This window comes from Atractosteus spatula, chromosome 22, assembly GCF_055471065.1.
Source record: "Atractosteus spatula isolate fAtrSpa1 chromosome 22, fAtrSpa1.hap1, whole genome shotgun sequence".
In the NCBI taxonomy this organism is placed as follows: Eukaryota; Metazoa; Chordata; class Actinopteri; order Semionotiformes; family Lepisosteidae; genus Atractosteus; species Atractosteus spatula.
In genome coordinates this window covers 17,458,198-17,481,111 of record NC_142727.1, presented here as the reverse complement: position 1 = coordinate 17,481,111, position 22,914 = coordinate 17,458,198, and the positions used below count along the sequence as shown (strand labels likewise).

At 58.3% G+C, this 22,914-nt stretch overlaps 3 protein-coding genes across 6 annotated transcripts in view; all 3 read right to left on the bottom strand.

Moving 5' to 3' along the window:
- Positions 1–220: 220 nt before the first annotated feature.
- Positions 221–5,980, bottom strand: LOC148816913 (uncharacterized). 2 transcript variants are annotated; one of them, XM_088939516.1, is made up of 8 exons: positions 5,627–5,980; positions 5,161–5,225; positions 4,419–4,560; positions 3,437–3,570; positions 2,450–2,618; positions 1,567–1,650; positions 1,356–1,466; positions 221–1,176 (listed from the first exon to the last, which is right to left on the bottom strand). In XM_088939516.1, the coding sequence occupies exons 1-8, from the start codon at positions 5,924–5,926 to the stop codon at positions 955–957; spliced, it is 1,227 nt and encodes a 408-aa protein (XP_088795642.1). In that variant the 5' UTR covers positions 5,927–5,980; the 3' UTR covers positions 221–954. The 2 variants fall into 2 exon arrangements, with proteins under 2 accessions (XP_088795642.1, XP_088795643.1); XM_088939517.1 differs by having other exon boundaries at positions 4,419–4,557.
- A 409-nt stretch (positions 5,981–6,389) lies between these two features.
- Positions 6,390–16,751, bottom strand: chek1 (checkpoint kinase 1). Its single transcript, XM_088939641.1, is given in 14 exon segments — positions 6,390–7,344; positions 7,696–7,797; positions 8,805–8,936; positions 9,746–9,923; positions 10,396–10,504; positions 11,238–11,286; positions 11,288–11,346; positions 11,565–11,669; positions 12,729–12,917; positions 13,203–13,272; positions 13,970–14,034; positions 14,112–14,335; positions 16,338–16,421; positions 16,519–16,751. Coding segments are annotated over 13 exon segments (1,443 nt in total). The 5' UTR covers positions 16,403–16,421; positions 16,519–16,751; the 3' UTR covers positions 6,390–7,248.
- Positions 16,752–19,771: 3,020 nt separating this feature from the next.
- Positions 19,772–22,914, bottom strand: part of prdm10 (PR domain containing 10) — a 29,302-nt gene continuing 26,159 nt past the window's right edge. For all 3 annotated transcript variants that reach the window (XM_088939880.1, XM_088939879.1, XM_088939881.1), the window contains exons 22-24: positions 22,423–22,606; positions 21,454–21,560; positions 19,772–20,772 (exon numbers count right to left, since the gene is read on the bottom strand). In XM_088939880.1, coding sequence (XP_088796006.1) covers positions 20,575–20,772; positions 21,454–21,560; positions 22,423–22,606 — 489 coding nt within the window. In that variant the 3' untranslated portion in view covers positions 19,772–20,574. The remainder of the gene's footprint in view (positions 20,773–21,453; positions 21,561–22,422; positions 22,607–22,914) is intronic.

The following is a 22,914-nucleotide window of genomic DNA, read 5'->3' as shown; positions in this document are numbered from 1 at the left end:
AACCTGAAACTCTGGCTTCTTTCAAGAAACAGTTTGTAACCTTATGTTCCTAAGACACTCCTCGACTTACAGGGGTGTTTTATTGTCAAAATGAGAGAGCTCTCAATACAATAAATTAATACAATAAATACAATAAATACTAGGTTTATTTACTAATGGACAGGCTTTTTCTTTGACAATACTGCCACATAAAATTCTAATCTCACATGCTGCAAATTCATTTCACACTCAAATTTTATTGGCATGAGGGACACACTGACATGTTGTAGCTAATATACTGACACATGAACTGACATACCGAGAAACCAGCGCAACTGCGATACACCCCCAGCTCCATTCACAGCACATTAGTACATTAAGCGCAGAGTTAGTACACACAGCGCAGGGCCAGTATACTCAGCTCAGGGTAGTACACACAGCTCAGGGCAAGAAGACACAGCGCAGGGCCAGTACACACAGCGCACTGCCAGTAGACACAGCAGAGGGTTAGTAGACACAGCGCAGGGCCAACACACTCCGCTCAGGGTTAGTACACACAGCGCAGGACCAGTACACTCAGCTCAGGGTTAGTACACACAGCGCAGGGCCAGTACACTCAGCTCAGGGCAAGAAGACACAGCGCAGGGCCAGTACACACAGCGCACTGCCAGTAGACACAGCAGAGGGTTAGTACACACAGCGCAGGGCCAACACACTCCGCTCAGGGTTAGTACACACAGCGCAGGACCAGTACACTCAGCTCAGGGTTAGTACACAAAGCGCAGGGCCAGTACACTTAGCGCACTGCCAGTAGACACAGCAGAGGGTTAGTACACACAGCGCAGGGCCAATACACTCTGCTCAGGGTTAGTACACACAGCACAGGGCCAGTACACTCAGCTCAGGGTTAGTAAACACAGCACACTTTCACAAGCTTTTGTTCTGCAATCCAGTGGCTCGTTCCTGATGTCCAGCTCAGGATGAGGAGACGGAACGTCTCTTTCCGCACAGGGTGGACTGGAAGAACTGGGAGGCCCTCTCTCGCTGGGACAGAAGGGGCTGAGGCCGGGGAGGGGGCGGCTCACCCCTGATGGTGACCTCCACCCCACAGCCCCACTTACACAGGAACTCCAGGTGCGTGTGGAAGTGGGAGGCCAGCCGCACCAGGGACAGGAAGTCGGCCGAGGCCTCCTCAAACTGCAGGGGCAGGAGACAGAAGGGGAGAGGCCCGTCAGCCGGGCTGACGCAGCGCCTGTCCCAGGAGGCAGAACTGCCAAGAGATGGGGCCTTCCTGGGAATATTCAGAACAGTTCTCTGGCTCTGTACCCCAATGACATGGCCGCAGTGGCGGGTGTGCAGCTCGGAGAGCTCAGTACCTGCTTGGCGTTGGCCCCGCGCAGGCGCTCCGTCCAGACAGCCCCACACTCCAGGCCCTGGCTCTGCAGCCCCACCGAGGCCCTAAACTTCGCCGAGGAGGAGTCCAGCTTCTGCCAATCGCAGCACAACACAGAATCAGTTACCAACGATGAGGACACACTTGAAGAGGCAGTCACAGGCGTCCCAGTGTGGGCCTGCTGTATGGCTCACCTGCAGCAGCCTCGTGGCTGTGGAGTGCAGGGTGTGGCAGAGCTCCAGCTTGTTCCTGTACTGCCCCAGCTCTGAAGAGAAACACTGGCAAACACACACAGCGCAGAGTTAATACACACAGCGCAGGGCCAGTACACCCAGCTTAGGGCTAATGCACACAGCTCAGGGCCGGTTCACACAGCTCAGGGATAATACACACATCGCAGGGCTAATACACACAGATCAGCGCCAGAGCACCCAGCTTAGGGCTAATGCACACAGCTCAGGGCCGGTTCACACAGCTCAGGGATAATACACACATCGCAGGGCTAATACACACAGATCAGCGCCAGAGCACCCAGCTTAGGGCTAATACACACAGCTCAGGGTTAGTACACACAGCTCAGGGCCAGTACACCCAGCTTAGGGCTAATGCACACAGCTCAGGGCCAGTACACACAGCTCAGGGATAATACACACATCGCAGGGCTAATACATACAGATCAGTGCCAGTGCACCCAGCTTAGGGCTAATACACACAACTCAGGGTTAGTACACACAGTGCAGGGCCAGCAGACACAGCAGGGGGTTAGTACACACAGCGCAGGGCCAGTGCAAACAGCTCAGGGATAATACACACAGCTCAGGGCAGGTACATACAGCACAGGGCCGGTATAAGACTGCATGAGGTTCATTCACACTTCACAGGATTAGCACACACAATATGTAGTTGGCAAAGATTCTACAGGGTTAACATGTGCAGCACACACAGTAGTACAGGGTTAGTACACTTTAGAAAGGATTAGATCACACCGCGCTGAGATGAGACAGAGTTAAAACAGGAACACTGTACGCAGAGCACACATCACTGCTGCTGTCAGGTCTGTGTGAGAGCATGCCTCACCTCCAGCTGCTTCAGAATGGACACGAGGGCCTCCCTCCCCCGGCTCTCTGCAGTCCGGCAGTGCAGCTGGTCCAGCTGGGCACAGCCCCAGCGCTCCCACCGCAGGACGTCCTGCACAGAGTCCGAGAACTGCGACTGGGCCTGGCGCAGCTTCTTCAACAGCTCGAGCCTGAGAGTGGGACACAGAGGCAGGGCTTCAGTGTGAACAGTAACCTGGGGAAGTATCTGTCGTATCTTGAATATCTGATAACTGGCCCTCCTTACTGAGCACAGAGTCCTGCATTAGAGTCAGACTGGCTTCCTACCAGGACTGTCAGACCTGGGCACTGCCAGCCCATCTGGGCCCAGAACAGCAGAGCCTGGCACTGCTGGAGCAGGACTGTCAGACCTGGGCACTGCCAGCCCATCTGGGCCCAGAACAGCAGAGCCTGGCACTGCTGGAGCAGGACTGTCAGACCTGGGCACTGCCAGCCCATCTGGGCCCAGAACAGCAGAGCCTGGCACTGCTGGAGCAGGACTGTCAGACCTGGGCACTGCCAGCCCATCTGGGCCCAGAACAGCAGAGCCTGGCACTGCTGGAGCAGGACTGTCAGACCTGGGCACTGCCAGCCCATCTGGGCCCAGAACAGCAGAGCCTGGCACTGCTGGAGCAGCACTGTCAGACAAGAACTATACTAAATGGGACAAACACCCCATTGAAGACTGGTGTACAGAGTTTGTAAAAACATACTTCAAGTGCAGAGAAAAACACCAAACCTTACATACAGAGTGGAACTGCGCCTGTACCCAGAACAGAAAACGCTGTATAATTAAAATACACAGAGGAGAGCACTACAACATTGGCTTCACATAAGAAGCAGTGACCGGAACTCCAACCCCCCACAAGGCCCTGCTGAGCTGGAGCCGAATCGGATCTCCTGGCTTCTCTCAGGAAAGAGCAGGACGAGTTCCTCCGATCACTGAGCTAGCAGCTGCCGAACCGGGTACCTTCTCTTCAGGTACAAGGAGAGGCGCTGCAGCCTGTCGGTCAGCTTCTGGGGGTCGGAGAGACCGGCCGCCGGAGGGTGGGAGGCCACAGAGCTCAGGACCCCGCCAGCGCTGAGGAGTGACCTGCGCACTGCCTGCACAGAGAGCGAGACAGAGGAACGGAGACAGCAATGGGGCAAGGCTACTGTTGTGTTGGCACACAGAGCCTGTTTGTGTTGCCGATGCTGCTGTGCTTGTTTCGCGACTGCGTTACGACACTTAGGTGAGTTGGCGGGTTTTTCTGCCAGTTCTACGAGATGCACGATAAAGAGCAGACGTCTGCGAGATCTCTCTGCCTCAGGCCCTGGTGCCCCGCAGCATAACAGCTACACAGCAGCTGCCACATCACTGCTCAGCAGGAGCGACGAAACCGTTTCAGCACAAACACTCTGAACGAGAACCGAGCGGTGTGTGAAACAGAGGCTTGGTCAGGAGTATTCAGCGCGGGTCTCTCCGACACTCTCCCAAGAGTTCTCCGATCCCAGCAGGACCTTGAATTACAGGATTGTCAGCATGATATCCATCCATTTTCTAACTGCTCTACGTAGGACAGGATCAAGGGGGAGCCGGAGCCTACCCCAGCAAGCAACAGGCACAGGGCAGGTTACACCCTGGACAGGACACCACACAAGTTTCCCAGAAACTGATTAACCTTCCAGCCTGCCTTTGGACTGTGGGAGGAAACCCACATGAACCCAGAGAGAACATGCAGACTCCACACAGACAGCACCCCAGGAACTGAATCCAGGGCCCCAGCGCTGCGAGGCAGCCAAGATGAGCAATGCTAAGCACTGCGCCACCCCAGTACATCATCAGGGAAAAGAAAAGTAAAGTGAAGAGTGCTGTGGGTTTCGTAAGAAGTTGACATTTCTTTACAGAAACTGTCCTAAAACCGTGAGGCAGATCCTGCTGAGCCAGGCGCAGCCCGCGCTGGCTACCTCACCTCCAGCCTGCGGGTGAGGCCCTGGACTTGGGGCAGGCTGGTCTCCTCCAGAGGCTCCGAGCCCAGACAGAGCTGCAGGGCGTCGATCAGCACCTGGGCAGCGATCAGCGCCGCGCAGCCGTCCCGCGCGCCGGCCGAGCTGCTGAACACAGGAAGTGGCACAGAGGACAGGAAACCATGAGGCGCAGCTCCAGGCCGGCGCAGACACTCCCCCAGAGGCGGACAGTGGATTCTGAGCACCCAGTGAAGCAAGGGTGGACGAGGTCCTCTGGACAGTAAGGGACGCGGACCGAATGACCACAAGGGGATAAATGGTCTTCAGAGGTTCGCACAAAGAAGGGTTCCCTTACAGCCAGGGTGCAACTGGCCAGGCAGGGAGCTCATCTCGAGCTGCTGTGCTACAGTGCCCCCTGGTGCTCTGCTGGGCATCTGCGCGTGTGACGTCAGTGTCCTCCTGACGCGACAGTTCTGGGCTTTGTGGGCTCAGGGGAAGGAGATGGCATGACAGCGCACTGCTCAGGCCGCATCTCCGTTCCTGCTGACGTGAGGGCTGTGGAGACTACAGGATCACGTTAACGAGCTGTATAATAATGAGTTTATTAAAAACGTGCCAGTCTAAACAGAAATAACCGGAGTTCACCCAGCTCAAAAATGATTCTGCAGGTGTGAGTGGTTTCGGCTGTCGCTTGTGGAGCTGTGTGACAGGCGCCGTGTCCAGTGAGGTGACCCGCTGGGCACTCACCAGGCCAGGACGCCCCGTGTGGACTCCGTCATCGCTGCCTCTCGCTGCCCCTCCCGGGACAGCGCCTGCCAGCAAACAGAACACGGATAAGAGAGCACACTCCATCCGGGCCCAGCGCTGGCCCGCTCCCACCTCCCTCCCCCCCGGGGACTGGGCCAGCCTGCTCCCACCTCCCCCCACCCCACGGGACTGGGCCGGTCCACTTCCTCCTCCCCCCCGCGGGACTGGGCCAGAGATCCTCCCTGGTCTCAGTCCTGCCTGCTGTCATTTTCCCCACACAGCAGCGCTGCAGGTCAGAATGTTGTCCTGAACACATTACAGGGCTCTGGACTTCACTACCAACCCCAGGCAGGGAACTCAGGAGATGAGTTCAATTAAGTAATTAACCAGATCAGTATCTAAGCACTGGGAGGGTACTGGGGGACCCGTCCTGTCCTCCACGATCCCCACACCACTCCAGACCCACCTTCCTCAGCAGTCTGGCCTGGCGCAGTTTCCACAGCAGCGCCAGGAGACAGGGGCTCAGCAACGCCGCCCACAGGCCTGGCAGCAGTGGCTCAGGCCTGTCCCCAGGGAGCAAGAGCACACGCGAGCTCAGCGGCGCCCCCTGCAGGGCCCGAGCCCACGCCGCGGCTGCCAGCGCCAGGCAGCACGAGGCTCCCAGCAGCCCCCACCGAAGGCCGCGCGCGCTGGGAGGCAGAGAGAGACGACAGGAACAGCGTGAGGACACACAGGAGGACGCGGAGGAGCGCGAGAGGCAGCACATTACTAGAGCACTCCCGCGGAAGAGACGAGCGTCGGCGAGAAGGACGGAGGGCCCCGTGCCGTACTCACCCCAGCCCCCCGTCCCGCCGCGCGGCCCCTGCGGCCCAGCTCCCGGCAGTGCCCATGGCTCTCGCAGCGCAGGGCAGGTAATGGCGGCGCCGGGGAAGCTGGGTCTGCCGGTTCTGCCTTCCTCTTCAGAGCTGCCCAGGAATGCGGTCGGACCAGCGGGATGAGCAGCCCTGCCTTCCCGAGGCAGCGCAGGAATGCGTCGTTCTCAGGACAGCTCCAGGCAGCGAGGCGCTGTCCCCTGCCGGAGCGGAGCCTGCACCCAGAGCCAGGCCCAGCCCTGCTGTGGCCCAGCCGGAGTCGTGCAGAGCTAACCCCCCCCCCCCCCACACACACACACACACACACACACACACACACACACACGAGCTCCAAGCACAAACCATGTCAAAGTCCAGTTTACCTCTTCAAGTTTTATTTTCATACAAATACAATCTACCACCTGTTAAAAGGAACAACATTCAGCAAACTAAATCTCAGACTACTACAAGACTGTGAGAGTCCCTAGTGCTGTGAGCTCAAAAAGATGAAAACACAGCCGGAGACAAGTTCCTGGAGACGTGAGGGATCACGCGGTCTACGGCAGCTCAGGAAGAGGAGCCGCCCTGCAGCATGCTGGGAAAGGCAGCTGTGCTGCGAGCCGTCGAGGCGGAACTTTCCTGCGAACGGGACACCACACCCGACCCCGTCGGCCAGCAGGCACGCCGCTGACACAGGGACAGGCTAAACCAGCCCGGCTGACGTGGAGCGCCAACAGGCAGAGGGCATCCGCCCGAAACCACGGCCCTGAGCGGCTCTGCCAGCCCCAGGAGCCCCGTGCCCGCGCCACACCGCAAGCCAGCGGCCCAGCAGGCGAGACTAAACAGCCGACAAACTCCGACACTGTCCTGCTCCTCCGACGAGACGCACCAGCAAAAACCTCACAGCTGGCCCTCCAGCACACAGCGCACGAGACGTCCCCCTGGCCTGGACCCCAAACTTGACGTTACCCCTCCTGCACGGACACTGCCGTCCCCTCGACCCTGAGCAAGGATCGGCCAAGGCTGGAACGGCTCCTCTGCGCTCCTGCCGAGCTCTTAGTTACTTACTGTTCTTTTTTTTACATTTGAATGATCAAAAGTTCTTCTGAAGCTGGAGACTTCAAGCCCTCAGCTTCAAAAGTCAGGAGCACGGAGCTGTAAAACAACGATGAGGCTGTTAAAGGAAAGGGGCGAGTCCGGGGGGTGCAGGCCGCGGACGTGTCCCCCGTCCGCCTCCTCACGCGACAGGGAGCAGCACCTTCTGGCTGCTGACGATGTCGCTGAGCTGCCGCTTGATGTTCAGGAAGTGGCGCTTGAACTCCAGGCCGTCGCCCTGAACACGGGGAGAGGGAAACGTAGTGCCGCGTTAGTGAGGCTGTCAGAACCGAGGAGCGAAGAGATCTCGCTGGGTCACGGCTTGAACCTCTCCAAGATCTAGCTCCACACTGCCATAGTTCAAAAACAAGCTCCAGAATGAAACAGAAGCGCTCGCTTTAACTGTATTACTAGGAACACAGGCGGCTCAGCAGGAGGGTCCAGCTCAGGCCACAGACAGACGTGTCTCAGGCGCGACGCCCTGCCGCGGCAGGACACAGGAGGTCGCTGGGGCACACAGCCGTGGCACAGACCTCCTCAGAAACACACCCGCGAGCAGTTGGGCCACACGGCTCGGGGCCGAGCTCACCTTGGACAGCCTGAAGTCCATCAGGATCTTCTCTTCCATCTCCAGCAGATGCACCTTGAAGATCAGCTTGTTGTTACGGCGATCCATTGTGGAGACGGTTACCTAGGAAACAGAGTGATGCGACATGGGACGCAAGGTCACGTGACCATGCTTCAACACTCATGACATGTTTAGATAACACCAGCCTTAACCAGCCCTGACAGCATCCAGGCAAGGATAAATGGTGTTGACACTTTGTGTTTGCCAATCACAGTGATAAGTGATGACATTATACTGAAGATCATTTGTCGCACTATTTTTAAAAGATGTTTGCACTCTTACGGCAAATAATATTGCTCACATACAGTAAAATTCTGATTCCATATTTTTATAAAGTAGTACTGCAGTTGTACAGTGGTACAATACTGTAGTTAATGAAGGGTATTAAGCGTTCAGTTAGAGGCCTTGACATTAAGCAGTTGTATGTTTCTCACTAAAAAACTTTCAGATCAGTTACCAGTCGAGGCCAAAGTTAAATGATTAAAGTGCACGTGAACCAGATGTCAATGGTTACTGAAGACAAGTATTTCTAATACTGAAGTGTATTCCTCTGCTAGCAGCTCACCAAGGAGAGAATTATGCTCATTGTAGCTAAAACGTTCCTTTTATGAAAACTGGGAATAATTTCTGGGAATATACACGTTGCTGTAGTGAGAACACGTAAATGTCTCTTGGAAATCAAGGGACACCTGCTAGACCACAGCATTTTCATCCAGAGAGAGGGTTCACTGTAGCCTCTCCAAAATATGAAGAGCAGATTCTAAATAGCTACTCTCACTTTTTAAAACTCTTATCCTGACCATGATGCCTAAAAACTTGCTGACTTCAAAAAAAAGATAAAAAAGATCTATAACCATCCACACCCTTTGCAGAATCCATGTGCAGTATACTGCGATTCGAGGCAGCGCTAAGTTGAGAGCTCATTTCCAGGCACGCGCACAGCTGACTGGGTGCAAACTCTCTATGTGGAGAGACTACCCTCTGAAGAGCCCCGCCCCCCTTGGCATCTGATTGGTGCAGGTCTGTTTCCTGAATGCACCGTGCAGCTAGAGTCCCTCCCCCCTCAGTACCTGATTGGTGCAGGTCTGTTTCCAGGTGTAGCCCAAGCGCAGGCAGACCTTGCGCAGTGTAGCGCAGGATTGTTCTGCCTCCAGCGTGGTGAAGAAGCGCGTCATCCTCTTGACCAGCCGCTGCCAGGGGTTCTGACAGAGAGAGACATCATGCCTACAGTGTGCTGTGACCCGGGTGTCCCCTGCGAGAGTGCCTGTCCCCGCGAGAGCGTGTGCTGTGACCCGGGTGTCCCCTGTGAGAGTGTGTGCCGTGACCCGGGTGTCCCCCGCGAGAGTGCCTGTCCCCCACGAGAGTGTGTGCTGTGACCCGGGTGTCCCCTGCGAGAGTGCCTGTCCCCGCGAGAGCGTGTGCTGTGACCCGGGTGTCCCCTGCGAGAGCGTGTGCTGTGACCCGGGTGTCCCCTGCGAGAGTGTGTGCCGTGACCCGGGTGTCCCCTGCGAGAGTGCCTGTCCCCCGCGAGAGTGTGTGCTGTGACCCGGATGTCCCCTGCGAGAGTGCCTGTCCCCGCGAGAGTGTGTGCTGTGACCCGGGTGTCCCCTGCGAGAGTGCCTGTCCCCTGCGAGAGTGTGTGCTGTGACCCGGGTGTCCCCTGCGAGAGTGCCTGTCCCCGCGAGAGTGTGTGCTGTGACCCGGGTGTCCCCTGTGAGAGTGTGTGCCGTGACCCGGGTGTCCCCTGCGAGAGTGCCTGTCCCCGCGAGAGTGTGTGCTGTGACCCGGGTGTCCCCTGCGAGAGTGTGTGCCGTGACCTGGGTGTCCCCTGTAAGAGTGCATGTCCCCTGCGAGAGCGTGTGCTGTGACCCGGGTGTCCCCTGCGAGAGTGCCTGTCCCCTGCGAGAGTGTGTGCCGTGACCTGGGTGTCCCCTGTGAGAGTGTGTGCCGTGACCTGGGTGTCCCCTGTGAGAGTGTGTGCTGTGACCCGGGTGTCCCCTGCAGACCTCACCTGGCTGGACCCTGGCGTTCCCATCAGCTGGCTGCCCAGCAGCATGTGCTCCGGGCAGGCCGGCTGGGAGAAGCTGATCTGCTGCACCATGGCCTGCATGCTCCCGGGACTGGACTCCCAGGACGACGGGCCTGTGGCCGGCTCGGGCTGGGAGCTGGAAAACTGCACCCTGTCCTCACTGAGGAGGGCACCAGAGGGACAGGGAAGGAAAGGAGAGAGAAACTCCTGAGTAAAGTGTCCGGAAAAGCGCTATACAAGTGTAAGGGATTATTATGATGCTCTAAAAACAAATAACTAGCTCTTTCTTGGCCACGCAGCTCAACTGCAGCGGTTTGACACGGTGCGGCACCACCAGCCCTGGCCTTGTGACACGGGGCAGGACACCAGGACACTGGAGGCGAACGGAGGTGCTGGGACAGACGGATACTGGGACTCTCCGTCAGGGATCCGTCAAGAGCAGCCCACAGGGCGTCCCCTGCGAGACACCCACAGGAGTGACTGGCGACGCCAGAGCGGCTCCTCTTCTGGCACGCGAGCGACTCCCGCGCCCGGCCAGGGCTCCTCCTGGGGATGAGCAGCGACCCGATAGCGGAGGCCTGGCATTTTAACTGCCCCACCCTCCCCACCGCGCGCCACGCCACCACACTGACCTGCCGGCCCGGCCCACCGGGACCCTCTCGGAGTCCGACCGCAGCAGCTTGTGCCCCAGGCCCGGGGAGTCGCCCGGCCCCCCGGAGGAGAGAGGAGGCCGCTGCGCCCCTGAAAAAAACAACAGCACGTCACCGCTCCGTCGCACCCGAGACAGGCAGAGGCAGTCGGGGCACAGCCGGGTACGGAGCAGCGAGCCACAGCGGAGAACGGGAGCATCACCGGATCGCTTGGAGAGAGCGGGTCAGCGTGCTCCTCCTGCCTCCTGGGAAGAGTCACGGACTGGGGATGGGAGCACCGAGGCCAGCAGCTCTATCTCCCTGCAGCTCCCAGCTGGCCGCCCACTGGAGCCCAGCAGTGAGAGCCTGGCCAGTACCTGGAGGGGAGACTCCTGGGAGAGCTGAGGCTGCTGCTGGGAGAGGTGTCAGTGGGGCCAGCAGGGGGCGCTCACCCTGGGGTCTGTGTGGGTCCTAATGCCCCAGTACAGTGACGGGGCGTTATACTGTGAAAGGCCTCCTAATACCCCCCGTCTCTGAACTGGCCTCATCACTCTGCTCTCCTCCCCACTGAGAGCTGGTGTGTGGGGAGCGGACTGGAGCATCATCCAGGTGGGGTGCACACTGGTGGGGGTGGAGGGGATCCCCGTGACCTGTAAAGAGCTCGAGTGCAGGGTCCAGAAAAGAGCTATAGCAGTGTAGGGAGTCACAATTAACACCATTACTAGCACCGGGCAACTCTTCTCCCCTCAAAGTGCCTCTTAACTTTCAAAGGAGGTTGTTTTCTTGAAGTCGCCTTCTCGGCGCCCCCGTCCCGATGGGAATCGCCCCGTGGGGCAGCGCCGCACCTGACTTGCAGCCCCTGGTGAACCAGCGGTCCTTCTTAGCGGTCCTTCTTGATGTCTGGGATGGCGATGCGGCTGGCAGGGTCGTGCAGCAGGATCCGGGTCAGCAGGCCTGCGGTCAAGCAGAGACAGGATTGAGGCCTGGGGTTCGCTGGCTCTGGGGGCCCCCAGGAGGCTCCACCCCTTAACGCAACTGCGCAGTAGTCAGAGGACTTTTATAGAAAAGTATCAAGACACAATAAAACGTTGAGAACGATGAAACTCCTGCACCTCCTCGTACTGGCAGCTGCCGGGGGCATTACTGCAGGCAGGCAGACAGAAGAGCCTTACTGAGCGGAGCCGCGTCCATCTTCTTCCACGGAGAGAGGAAGGTCTTCCCCTGCAGCCAGTCGGAGTACTCCTGGCAGGTCTCGCTGGGCTGGTCCCACGGGAGCTCTGCGACAGCACAGCACCAGGGCACGTGAGCGCTCGCAGACTGCAGCACTGACACTGCCACCTGGGAAGACAAGCCTCCGCCGTGCTACTGACACACACACACTGGACCCCCCCCACAGGACGCACGCACGCACGCACGCACACACTGGACCCCCCCACAGGACACACACACACTGGACCCCCCCCACAGGACACACACACACACACACACACTGGACCCCCCCACAGGACACACACACACACACACACACACACACTGGACCCCCCCACAGGACACACACACACTGGACCCCCCCCACAGGACACACGCACACACACTGGACCCCCCCCACAGGACGCACGCACGCACGCACGCACGCACGCACACACGCACACACGCACACTGGACCCCCCCACAGGACACACACACACTGGACCCCCCCCACAGGACACACACACACACACACACACACACACACACACACTGGACCCCCCCACAGGACACACACACACTGGACCCCCCCCACAGGACACGCGCGCACACACACACACACACACACACACACACACACTGGACCCCCCCACAGGACACACACACACTGGACCCCCCCACAGGACACACACACACACACACACACACACACACACACACACTGGACCCCCCCACAGGACACACACACACTGGACCCCCCCCACAGGACACACACACACACACTGGACCCCCCCCACAGGACACACGCACACACACACACACACACACACACACACACTGGACCCCCCCCCACAGGACACACACACGCACACGCACACACAGGACCCCCTCCCCTGGGACACACACACACTGGACCCCCCGCACAGGACACACGCACACACACTGGACCCCCCCCACAGGACACACACACACACACACACACACACTGGACCCCCCCCCACAGGACACACGCACACACACACTGGACCCCCCCCCCACAGGACACACACACACACACACACACACACACACACACACACACACACACACTGGACCCCCGACTCCACCACCCCGTGACGGCAGCACCTGGCACAGGCCCGCGCTCTCACCCCCGGCCAGCATGGCGGTCAGGACGATGCCGCAGGCCCAGACGTCCCCGGGCTGCGCGTGGAAGTCCGCCCGCGAGAGCAGCTCGGGCGCCACGTAGGGCAGCGTCCCGCACAGCCGGGACAGCAGCCGCTCCCGCCCGCGGTGCCGGAACATGGTGGCCAGGCCGAAGTCAGAGATCTTCAGCTGGTCTGGGGCGGAGAGGACGGAGGAAACAACCTCGTTACCCTCAGCCACTTCTCCTTGAGCAGGCAGGAGGCCCGAGCCACGCGTCTCTGGAACACGCGTCGCACACTCCCGAAACTCCGCTTCAGCTCCAACGGGTGAACCCAGGCCGAACGCCGCCCAGCAGGAGCTCCCAGACAAGCCATACCAGAGGCACAGACCCGGAGACGGGCTGGAGACTCTGGGGACAGAGGGGGGTAACGGGGGGATGCGGGGGGTTGGTACACTGTCAGACCCAGCCCAGCTCTCACCTCTGTCGTCCAGCAGCAGGTTCTCCGGCTTGATGTCCCGGTGAGTGATTCCTATTCCATGGAGGTACTCCTGCGGAGCGCGCACACACAGACAGTTATCCCAGCGCACTGGAGTCCACAAGCCACAGTGACGCGCCTCCCTCCGCCCCCCGGCCCTGTGACACGCCTCCCCTCCGCCCCCCCCCCCCGAGCCCTGTGACACGCCTCCCCTCCGCCCCCCGGCCCTGTGACACGCCTCCCCTCCGCCCCCCCCGAGCCCTGTGACACGCCTCCCCTCCGCCCCGCCCCCCCCGAGCCCTGTGACACGCCTCCCTCCGCCCCCCGAGCCCTGTGACACGCCTCCCTCCGCCCCCCGGCCCTATGACACGCCTCCCCTCCGCCCTCGAGCCCTGTGACACGCCTCCCCTCCGCCCCCCCCGAGCCCTGTGACACACCTCCCTCCGCCCCCCGGCCCCAGAGACACGCCCCCCTCTTCGCCCCGGCCCTAGAGACGCGCCCCCCTCCGCCCCCTGGCCCCCCGGCCCCAGAGACGCGCCCCCCTCTTCGCCCCGGCCCTAGAGACACGCCTCCCCCCGCCCCCAGCCCCGTGACACACAAGCATGGCCCCCATCACTGCAAGGAATGCTGGGATTGCTCGGACCGCTCGGCACGCCTCTCACAGTGGTTCGGAGCACAAGAGCCACTGACCCCCCCCCCCACCCACCCAAACGAAGGCAAAAGGAAGAAGGGGGACACCCCACCAGCGCGGCGCTGAAGGACAGACTCACCACGCCGGCAACCAGCTGCTGGAAGAACCTGTGCGCATCTCTCTCCGGCATCCCCACGTCCGGCTCTGAGGGAGAGGAGGGAGGGGGGTGAGGGGAGGGAGAGGCGGGAGAGGGGCAGGAGCGGGCGGCCGGGCGGCCTCACCGATGCGGTCGAAGAGCTCGCCGCCGCTGCAGTACTCCAGGAAGATGTAGTGCGTGCCCCCCTCGCGCCGGTGGCCGTAGAAGCGCACGATGTTGCGGTGGCTGAGCATCTTGTGGATGCAGATCTCCTTCTTGACGTTGTCGGCACAGTCGGCCGCCCGCGAGGTGTCCACCACCTTCACCGCCACCGCCTCCTCCGTCTGCCTGTTCACCAGCAGGCGCACCCTGGCGGCGGAGACGGAGAGACCAGTCACCCCGCTGAGCCCCGAGACGAGCCCCCCCCCCCGCCAGCTGCTCCTGAAGCCCAGGACAGTCGGAGATCAGAACAAGCACACACACTGGACAGCACTGCCTCCCGCGCGCACACACACACACACACACACACACACACACACACACACACACACACACACGACAGCACCGCCTCCCGCGCGCGCACACACACACACACACACACACACACACACACACACACTGGACAGCACTGCCTCCCGCGCGCACACACACACACACACACACACACACACACACACACGACAGCACCGCCTCCCGCACACACACACACACACACACACACACACACACACACACGACAGCACCGCCTCCCGCACACACACACACACACACACACACACACACGACAGCACTGCCTCCCGCACACACACACACAACACACACACACACACACACGACAGCACTGCCTCCCGCACACGCACACACAACACACACACACACACACGACAGCACTGCCTCCCGCACACGCACACACAACACACACACACACACACGACAGCACTGCCTCCCGCACACGCACACACAACACACACACACACACGACAGCACCGCCTCCCGCACACGCACACACAACACACACACACGACAGCACCGCCTCCCGCACACACACACCACACAAACACACACACACAGGACAGCACCGCCTCCCGCACACACACACCACACAAACACACACACACAGGACAGCACCGCCTCCCGCACACACACACAACACACAAACACACACACACAGGACAGCACCGCCTCCCGCACACACACACACAACACACAAACACACACACACAGGACAGCACCGCCTCCCGCACACACACACACAACACACAAACACACACACACAGGACAGCACCGCCTCCCGCACACACACACACAACACACAAACACACACACACAGGACAGCACCGCCTCCCGCACACACACACACAACACACAAACACACACACACAGGACAGCACCGCCTCCCGCACACACACACACAACACACAAACACACACACACAGGACAGCACCGCCTCCCGCACACACACACACAACACACAAACACACACACACAGGACAGCACCGCCTCCCGCACACACACACACAACACACAAACACACACACACAGGACAGCACCGCCTCCCGCACACACACACACAACACACAAACACACACAGGACAGCACCGCCTCCCGCACACACACACACAACACACAAACACACACAGGACAGCACCGCCTCCCGCACACACACACACAACACACAAACACACACAGGACAGCACCGCCTCCCGCACACACACACAACACACACACACAGGACAGCACCGCCTCCCGCACACACACACAACACACACACACAGGACAGCACCGCCTCCCGCACACACACACAACACACACACACAGGACAGCACCGCCTCCCGCACACACACACAACACACACAAACACACACACACACACACACGACAGCACTGCCTCCCGCACACACACACAAACACACACACACACACACACAGGACAGCACCGCCTCCCGCACACACACACAACACACAAACACACACACAACACACACACACACCACACAAACACACACACACACACAACACACACACACACACACACACACACACACGACAGCACTGCCTCCCGCACACACACACACACACACACACACACACACACACACACACACACACACACACACACACACACGACAGCACTGCCTCCCGCACACACACACACACACACACACACACACACACACACACAGGACAGCACTGCCTCCCGCACACACACACACACACACAGGACAGCACCGCCTCCCGCACACGCACTCCTGCAGTGTCAGTGAGTCCGCAGGTGCGACAGCCTGCAGGACCACCGATGGACACCGGCCTGAGGCGTTCACACTTACTGCTGCCACATCAGGCCCCCGCGGAGCCAGGGCGCGGTACTCACTCTCCATAAGCCCCCTCTCCCAGCGTCTGCACCACGTCCCAGTCCTGCACGAAGGGCACGGCCATGTCCGCGGCTCAGGCGCACCTGCTCGCCCGGCAGACGAGAGCAGAGACAGTGAGAGCAGCCTACAGGCGCCAGCGGGCGGAACACAACTGCACCGGGCCGCGGGCGGGACACTCACCAGAGCTCCGTCACAGGGCCCCTCGGGACCAGAACCGACACCCGCCCGGGCCGCAGCGCACAGCCGAGAGTCCACCCGAGCTGCGCACGCCGAGCTTTCAGAGAGGGCGCTGCCCTTCGCATCCAACTTCTCGACAGAGGGAGGAGATCGTTGCCCGTATTTCTGATTTTTGTTTTAAACAATTTGCCCCTCCGAAAAAACTGCACGGCCGCGCTTTGGCGCGCTCCGGTCTCAAATCCCCTCCACGCTCTTTCCGTTCTGGGCTGGCGCACTTCCTGTTGACGTCGGCAGCAGGGGAGATGGGCGACATGCGAATGACGTCAGCGGGACGGCTGTAATCCGCCATCTTGCTGTTGGGTGACAGCGCAGCGTTTTCAAAAGCGAATGAAATAGCGCTTTGTTCACTAGTACACGTTTCCGAGATATAGCGCATTGTTTTTTCGGGGTCGTGACATCTCTCAGCCCCCCATAATGTCGTAGGGAAACCGGACCGGTCTCATTCGTTAGTGCTGCGTTTGTGTCGCTGTAATTATCGTTTGTGCTGCTTTCATTCCCGAGATATAGCGCCTTGTTTTTCGGGTAATCACGTGAATATCTACGAGGAAGTTTACAGATACCAACAAACTCGGTACTTGAACTCCTGATTGTGATGAAAACAATGGGGGGAATTTGAGTCTGTCTGGTGGGGTGGGGTGGATGTTTCAATATATTTCAATATAGCGCCTTCTCTTTCTGGCTGTGACGTCACTCTGACGTTCAAAACAGCAAAGGCACGACCACCAGATCTTCCAGTTGTCATCTTTTGATCAGTTGACCCCAGACTTTGCAGCCTTTACACGAATAGACAGTCTTACATTGAGGGAGGAGTTACTATGTTAGTTCATTGGGTAAGGTGTTTTCTTTTAATTTTTAACCATGTTCTCGAAAATGTACTGCTTGTGTGTACTCCTTTCATTGGTGAAGAGACACCAGTTTCCACATTACCGCTGGCACAACACGGGAGCCCATATTCACATTCTTAGGTATTAGTTTCAAGATCGATGTAATTTAACAATAAAAAACAAAATTGAAAGCACGTGCATAATAATAAAATGATGATAGACTTTATATTTCTATTCATTTTTAAAGTACAAAGCAGAAGGTGTTTCCCCTACCTTAAATATACGATTAAAATTGTTCAAATACCATGTATTCATTACAGAAAGCAGCGGAGACAGTTATATTGCAAATAAAAATGTATTTATTTCGAAGAGTACGGGACATTGTGAATCAATAAAGACGTTAGAATAAAAAAAGCCGATGTAGTTATTTTGCAAATAAGCGAAGCATTTTAAAACTAGATTCTCAGTGACCGTGAACAAGCCGGTCCACCTGGCGCTGCTGGCGTGAACAGCTCTCAGAGCCGTGATTGGCTAAATCCCCGAACAGCTCGGGCCGCGATTGGGTGAAGAGTGAGACTCGACACTCTGATTGGGTGAAGAGTGAGAATCGACACTCTGATTGAGAAGTCGCACTGAGGTCAAAACTGAATCGCAGACAAAGAATGTCATGGCATCCACAGCGCGTTCACGACTCCGATAGCATCACACGATAGGAGTGCGCGCATCCCGATCACATCGCGATACCCATTGCGACTGGCGCATCAATGTCCACGTATTAAGTCCATATATCGCGATATGACATACCGCGACAAAACGCCCCCGCCCCTATGTCGCGACATGTAGCCCGCATATCGCGATATGACGTACCCCGCAAAAATGCCCCGCCCCCATGTCGCGACATGCAGTCCATACGGTATAGGACATACCCTGACACGATATGCTGACCCCATTTCGCAACACAGTTTATATATCGCGACTCGTCCTATCTGGGTATATCATGTCCTGATATGAGAACTTGGTTGCGACAGCGGTGCCAGGGTGGCATGGAAACAAGGCGCTAGTCGTGATATACACTGCCGCGATATACATGCGATATACATGGGGTCCCTATCTTGACATGCTGCGGAGGTCTTGTCGCGATGGTATCCCACAGTTACGCGTTCGGCTACAGCGTGTCACGGTAAGGAAAGAAAAGGAAAAAGATCTTACATATAGATGTCTATAGATCTTACAATCACGGTGATTTAACATGCATTACAACCACAGGTTTATGTTATAGATGGTTAACGTGTTGGCATGCCTTAGCATGGTTAATGTCTTAGCATTATTCACATCTAAGGAGGCTCATATGTTTATGGATATTGTCTTTGAAATGTTAAAGGTGCGAGCTAAACTGTAACAGAGCGCCTGAACTCGGCAGACGGGGTCACTGGAGGTCAAAGTCACCGTGCATGGTCCCGTGATCACCGGGAAAACAAGGCGCTGTATCTCGGGAACGAGAGCAGCACAAACGCTACTTTCAACGGCACAAACCGGCACAAACGCAGCACTAACGAATAAGGGGGGTTCGATGGTTTGTGCTGTCGGCAGGGGGGCCGATTTCGCAGAGCGCTGCTGGAAACACAGTGCAGCACGAGCACCGGCAGCATGAACATTCCCTTCTTACTTACCGTCCACCTGCAGAAGTAACTTACTGTAGCTCGGTAGATAATGCGCCTTGGGCATGTTCATGGCACAAACCAAGTGTTTATTAGACTTAAGATACCCAAGGTACAGCGCTGAAGGGATCTCCAGAGGGGCGAGGGGGCTCAGGCGGTACCGGAGCAGCTGCACTCACGAGGTGGGTGTAGAGGCCAGGCTGTTTACACGTGGCATGGGACCGAGGCAGGACCCTGGCTGGTCGACACCCTGCCCCTGACCACCATACCTGCCATCTTTCACACCCAGGCAGGCGGGACCTTTTGTTTAAGTGCTCGCTGCCCGATGGCGCCAGCCGCAGCAGTGTCCCCGACCCCCACACTGGGGGCTCTGTTGGGAAGTTGTGGCCCCTGCTGGTCTCTCCAGCCACAGCCGGCCTCAGCTTACAGAGGACGCCAGGCCTAGCCCTAGCTCCCGAGGATTGGCAGGATAGGAACTGCGCACCGCAACGATTCCTGTCGTTGCCAACGTGGCAATAAGCACGTCAACGTGTAGACTTCCCACAGCTCGTCTGCGGAGAACTGAATGCAGAGCTAAAATGCCTTTAGCCCAGGCAACTAACCCCCAGCAACCAGCAGGAAGCTCAAGGCTGAAGGATGGTGCTGCACAACAGGACAGCGGGTGCAGGGTCACTCGCTGTGCCCCAGGGCAGAGAGCAGGCCAGACACCAGGGATCTGTTAAAAAAGGCTTCTCTCTTTAATCATCCCCTCCCCTTCTACAGATCACAACAGGACGACTATTACCAGTCAACAATGGAATTCACTGTACACAAGTCCCGGGTTTGTCCCATAATAATACAACTTCTTTTTTTACATTATACAAGTCCCTTTAGGTTAGGAGGTCTTCAAGAAGAAAAAAACCAAAAAAAATCATTTTATCCTCTTCTTGCGGTCTGCAGGGCGCAGGGGGTCCTGTATCCAAAGAGAGAACCCATCCCCTCAGTAGTCCCGCCAGGCGACGGCGCCCAGCGAGCCCAGAGCTGCACCTGCCCTGCCGGACGAGCTCCGCCGCAGCCCGACCACGCTGCACGGAGGGGCGCTCTTCGGCCAGCATCGGCCGCCCCGCTGGCCACCGGCACGCAGACGCCGGCCGGCCGCAGGCGGGGCTCCGGGCAGCTCGACGGGCGCTGGGAGGGAGCAGCCGCGAGGGCTCGGACGGGACGAGCTCCTCCTCTCCACACCCTGCAGAACAGGGCAAAACGCACCCCCTCTGCTTCTGGGGGTGTCTGCAGGCGAGAGGCATCGCGGGGCGCAGGAGGAGGCCTACCGCAGCAACATCTTCGCTCGTGCTCTCCGCAGCCCTCAGACACACACAAATCGTCCAACCTTGACTTTCTAAGAAAATAAAAGCTCTAATATATTACACTGAACCTCCAAAACAAAAAGAGCCGCACGGATGCGTTTTATCCCTGTAACCTAGTGTCCTGTTCTTCCTGCCCCGCCCAGCGCCAGGGCCAGCGGGGGGCCGCCCTGCGGGTCAGGGCTTGGCGATGTGGACCTCGCTGGCGCCGCTGCCGTTGGTGGTGGTGGTGATGATGTACTGCGCCGCGGGCGGCTGGGCGGCCGCCTGCTGCTGCGGCTCCAGCTGGTCAGGGTGCACGGGGGTGCTGCTCTGGGCAACGGCCGCCTGCTTGGGGTCCAGCTCCGCCTGCCCCTCCGAAATCACGTAGTGCGTCTGCAGGAAGAGGGGGGGGTCAGACAGCCGTCTCAAGTAAAAGCCTGAGCCGCACAGTCCAGACACCTGCCGCCTGTGAGCGGGACACCCAGGGCCCCGCTGGAGGCACTGCACCCCAGACAGAGCCCCGCCGCCTTACCCCGGGCTCGAGAGCCGGCAGTGCTGCACCGCCAGCCCGCCTGCACACACTGCAGAGGGAGTGCCTGCGACACAGGCATCAGCCTGCCAACGGCGAGCGGCGGGAGGTGAGGCCGACAGCAGGAAGCTCAAGGCTGAAGGATGCTGCGTACAACAGGACAGCTCGTTTTGGGGGTCACTCGCTGTGCCCCAGGCCAGACAACCGGGCCTTGGTTAAGAAAGCCTTCTCTTTTATCATGCCCTCCCCTACAGAGCAGGGCAGGGTGACTGTAACCAGAGCAGCAGGGCTCCTCCAGTGGGTGCCATCCCTGCTTCAGGCGCGGCAGGGCTCTCCACAGGCCAGCGTGTCAGAGAAGGGCAAGGAGGGGGCCTCGCATTTTAACAGCCGTCTCGGGGACACGCAGCCCAAAGAGCTGACAAACCCTCTGTAGCCACCGGCTTGCAAGAAACCTGCTGCACGCTCGAGTGACATCGCTGCGACAGTGACACCTTGCACAGAGGACCACACACACAGGCCGAAACCACACGCACCCCCCTCCTGACCTGGGACATGGTTTTGACCTGACCGCTGTTCACCGCGGTCACTGGGGCCCCGGTCTCCGCGATCACATACTGGGCATGGGGGAGAGTCATCATCTGGATCTCCGAGGCTGGACAGAAGGACGAGAGAGGAATGTAAAGGGCCTGGAACAGGGCTCTGAACCACACCGGCCCTCTCTTCAGCCCCTCGAGTAACAGCACAGTGTGCATCGAGTACGGTCGGCACCGGTCAAAGACTGACGCGATGCACATCAGCACTGCGACGACCAACAGTGCGGCCCTTGATTTCGGAACTTATTTCTCGATTCAGCAAAATCTTTTCCGGTTTCTCAGTCCAGTTACATTCTTCAAATTACAGGGAAGGTTTGGGAGCAACACCGAGCCCGAGGACAATCCTGTTGGCTCGTCTTCACTGCCAGAAGGTCTCGAGCTGGGGTACAGAGGAAAGTGTGCTTCAGTGGGTGGGGAGCACATCCCCAGCTACAAGTCAAGATCGCGAAGATGCCATAGAGCTTTTGAAAAAGACACAGACTGCCACTACACTTAGGAAACAGATCCACGGTATTTCAGCACTATTTCATAAAATGGAGCCAGCTGTCCATTCTGGAACACAAAGATATTTTCTAATCCTAGGGGCCGATCAGTGAAAAAGAAGAAGGGCTCATTCGGTTCGTGAAAACTATGACCAGTGTGTCGCTCTCCTCATTCTGTCTCTACACAGTATTCCGGACTCTGGAGCACTGCTGCACACAAACACGGAGTGCACGTGTGAGGATGTTTGGTGAGCACATGACATGTGTGTGCTTATAGCAGGGTCTCCAGTCCTGGTCCTGCAGGGTTTCTGGGTCTCGAGCGCAGCAGAGGGGATGGCAGTGATCACCCACAGGCAAACACCGGCAACCACACCCACCCTCCAGGGCCAGGGCCGGGGGCCTCTGTATGACACACGAGTATGTCCAGCCAGTCACTCACAGTAGCCCCTGTAGTTCCAGTTGCTGGGCAGGTAGGCGTGCTGCACTGCCCCCTGCTGCTGAGACGAGGGTGTCTGCAGGGTGTGGCTCTGCGCCAGGGTTACCGGGGTGACGGTCTGTAACTGGGAGGGGCTCAGCTCCTGCGTCGCCTGCTGGGAGGAGGGGCTAAGTGGCTGCCCAGCTACCTGGGAATAAAAGGGAGAAGAGTCTTTAGACGAGCTGCCCAATCCTGAAGAGAACGGGACCTGGCTCCCTTTAACATCATTAACCACAGGTTTTCTCATCACGCACACAAACATCTTGACATTTCTTTGTATTAAGGGTATTTTGTCCCAGTTTCTGCCCCAGTTGACACCGTACTCATCTGATAAAAGAGCAGCACAAACTGAAGATGCTTTAAATCCATAAGTGAATCTTCAGCAAAGAAACTTCGATGAGAACGGTTCCCAGCACGACCTGCCCTGCTCTGGCTTCAGATATCAAAACGCTGCCA

What these genes read in the sequence shown, in the direction of transcription:
- LOC148816913 (XM_088939516.1), bottom strand. Translation starts at nt 5,926, where the DNA reads ATGTGCTGCCTCTCGCGCTCCTCCGCGTCCTCCTGTGTGTCCTCACGC. An exon ending in TCCTTGTACCTGAAGAGAAG is followed by an intron (nt 2,619 to 3,436) that starts GTACCCGGTTCG and finishes TCCCACTCTCAG; the next exon opens with GCTCGAGCTGTTGAAGAAGC. An exon ending in GCGGGGCCAACGCCAAGCAG is followed by an intron (nt 1,177 to 1,355) that starts GTACTGAGCTCT and finishes CTGCCCCTGCAG; the next exon opens with TTTGAGGAGGCCTCGGCCGA.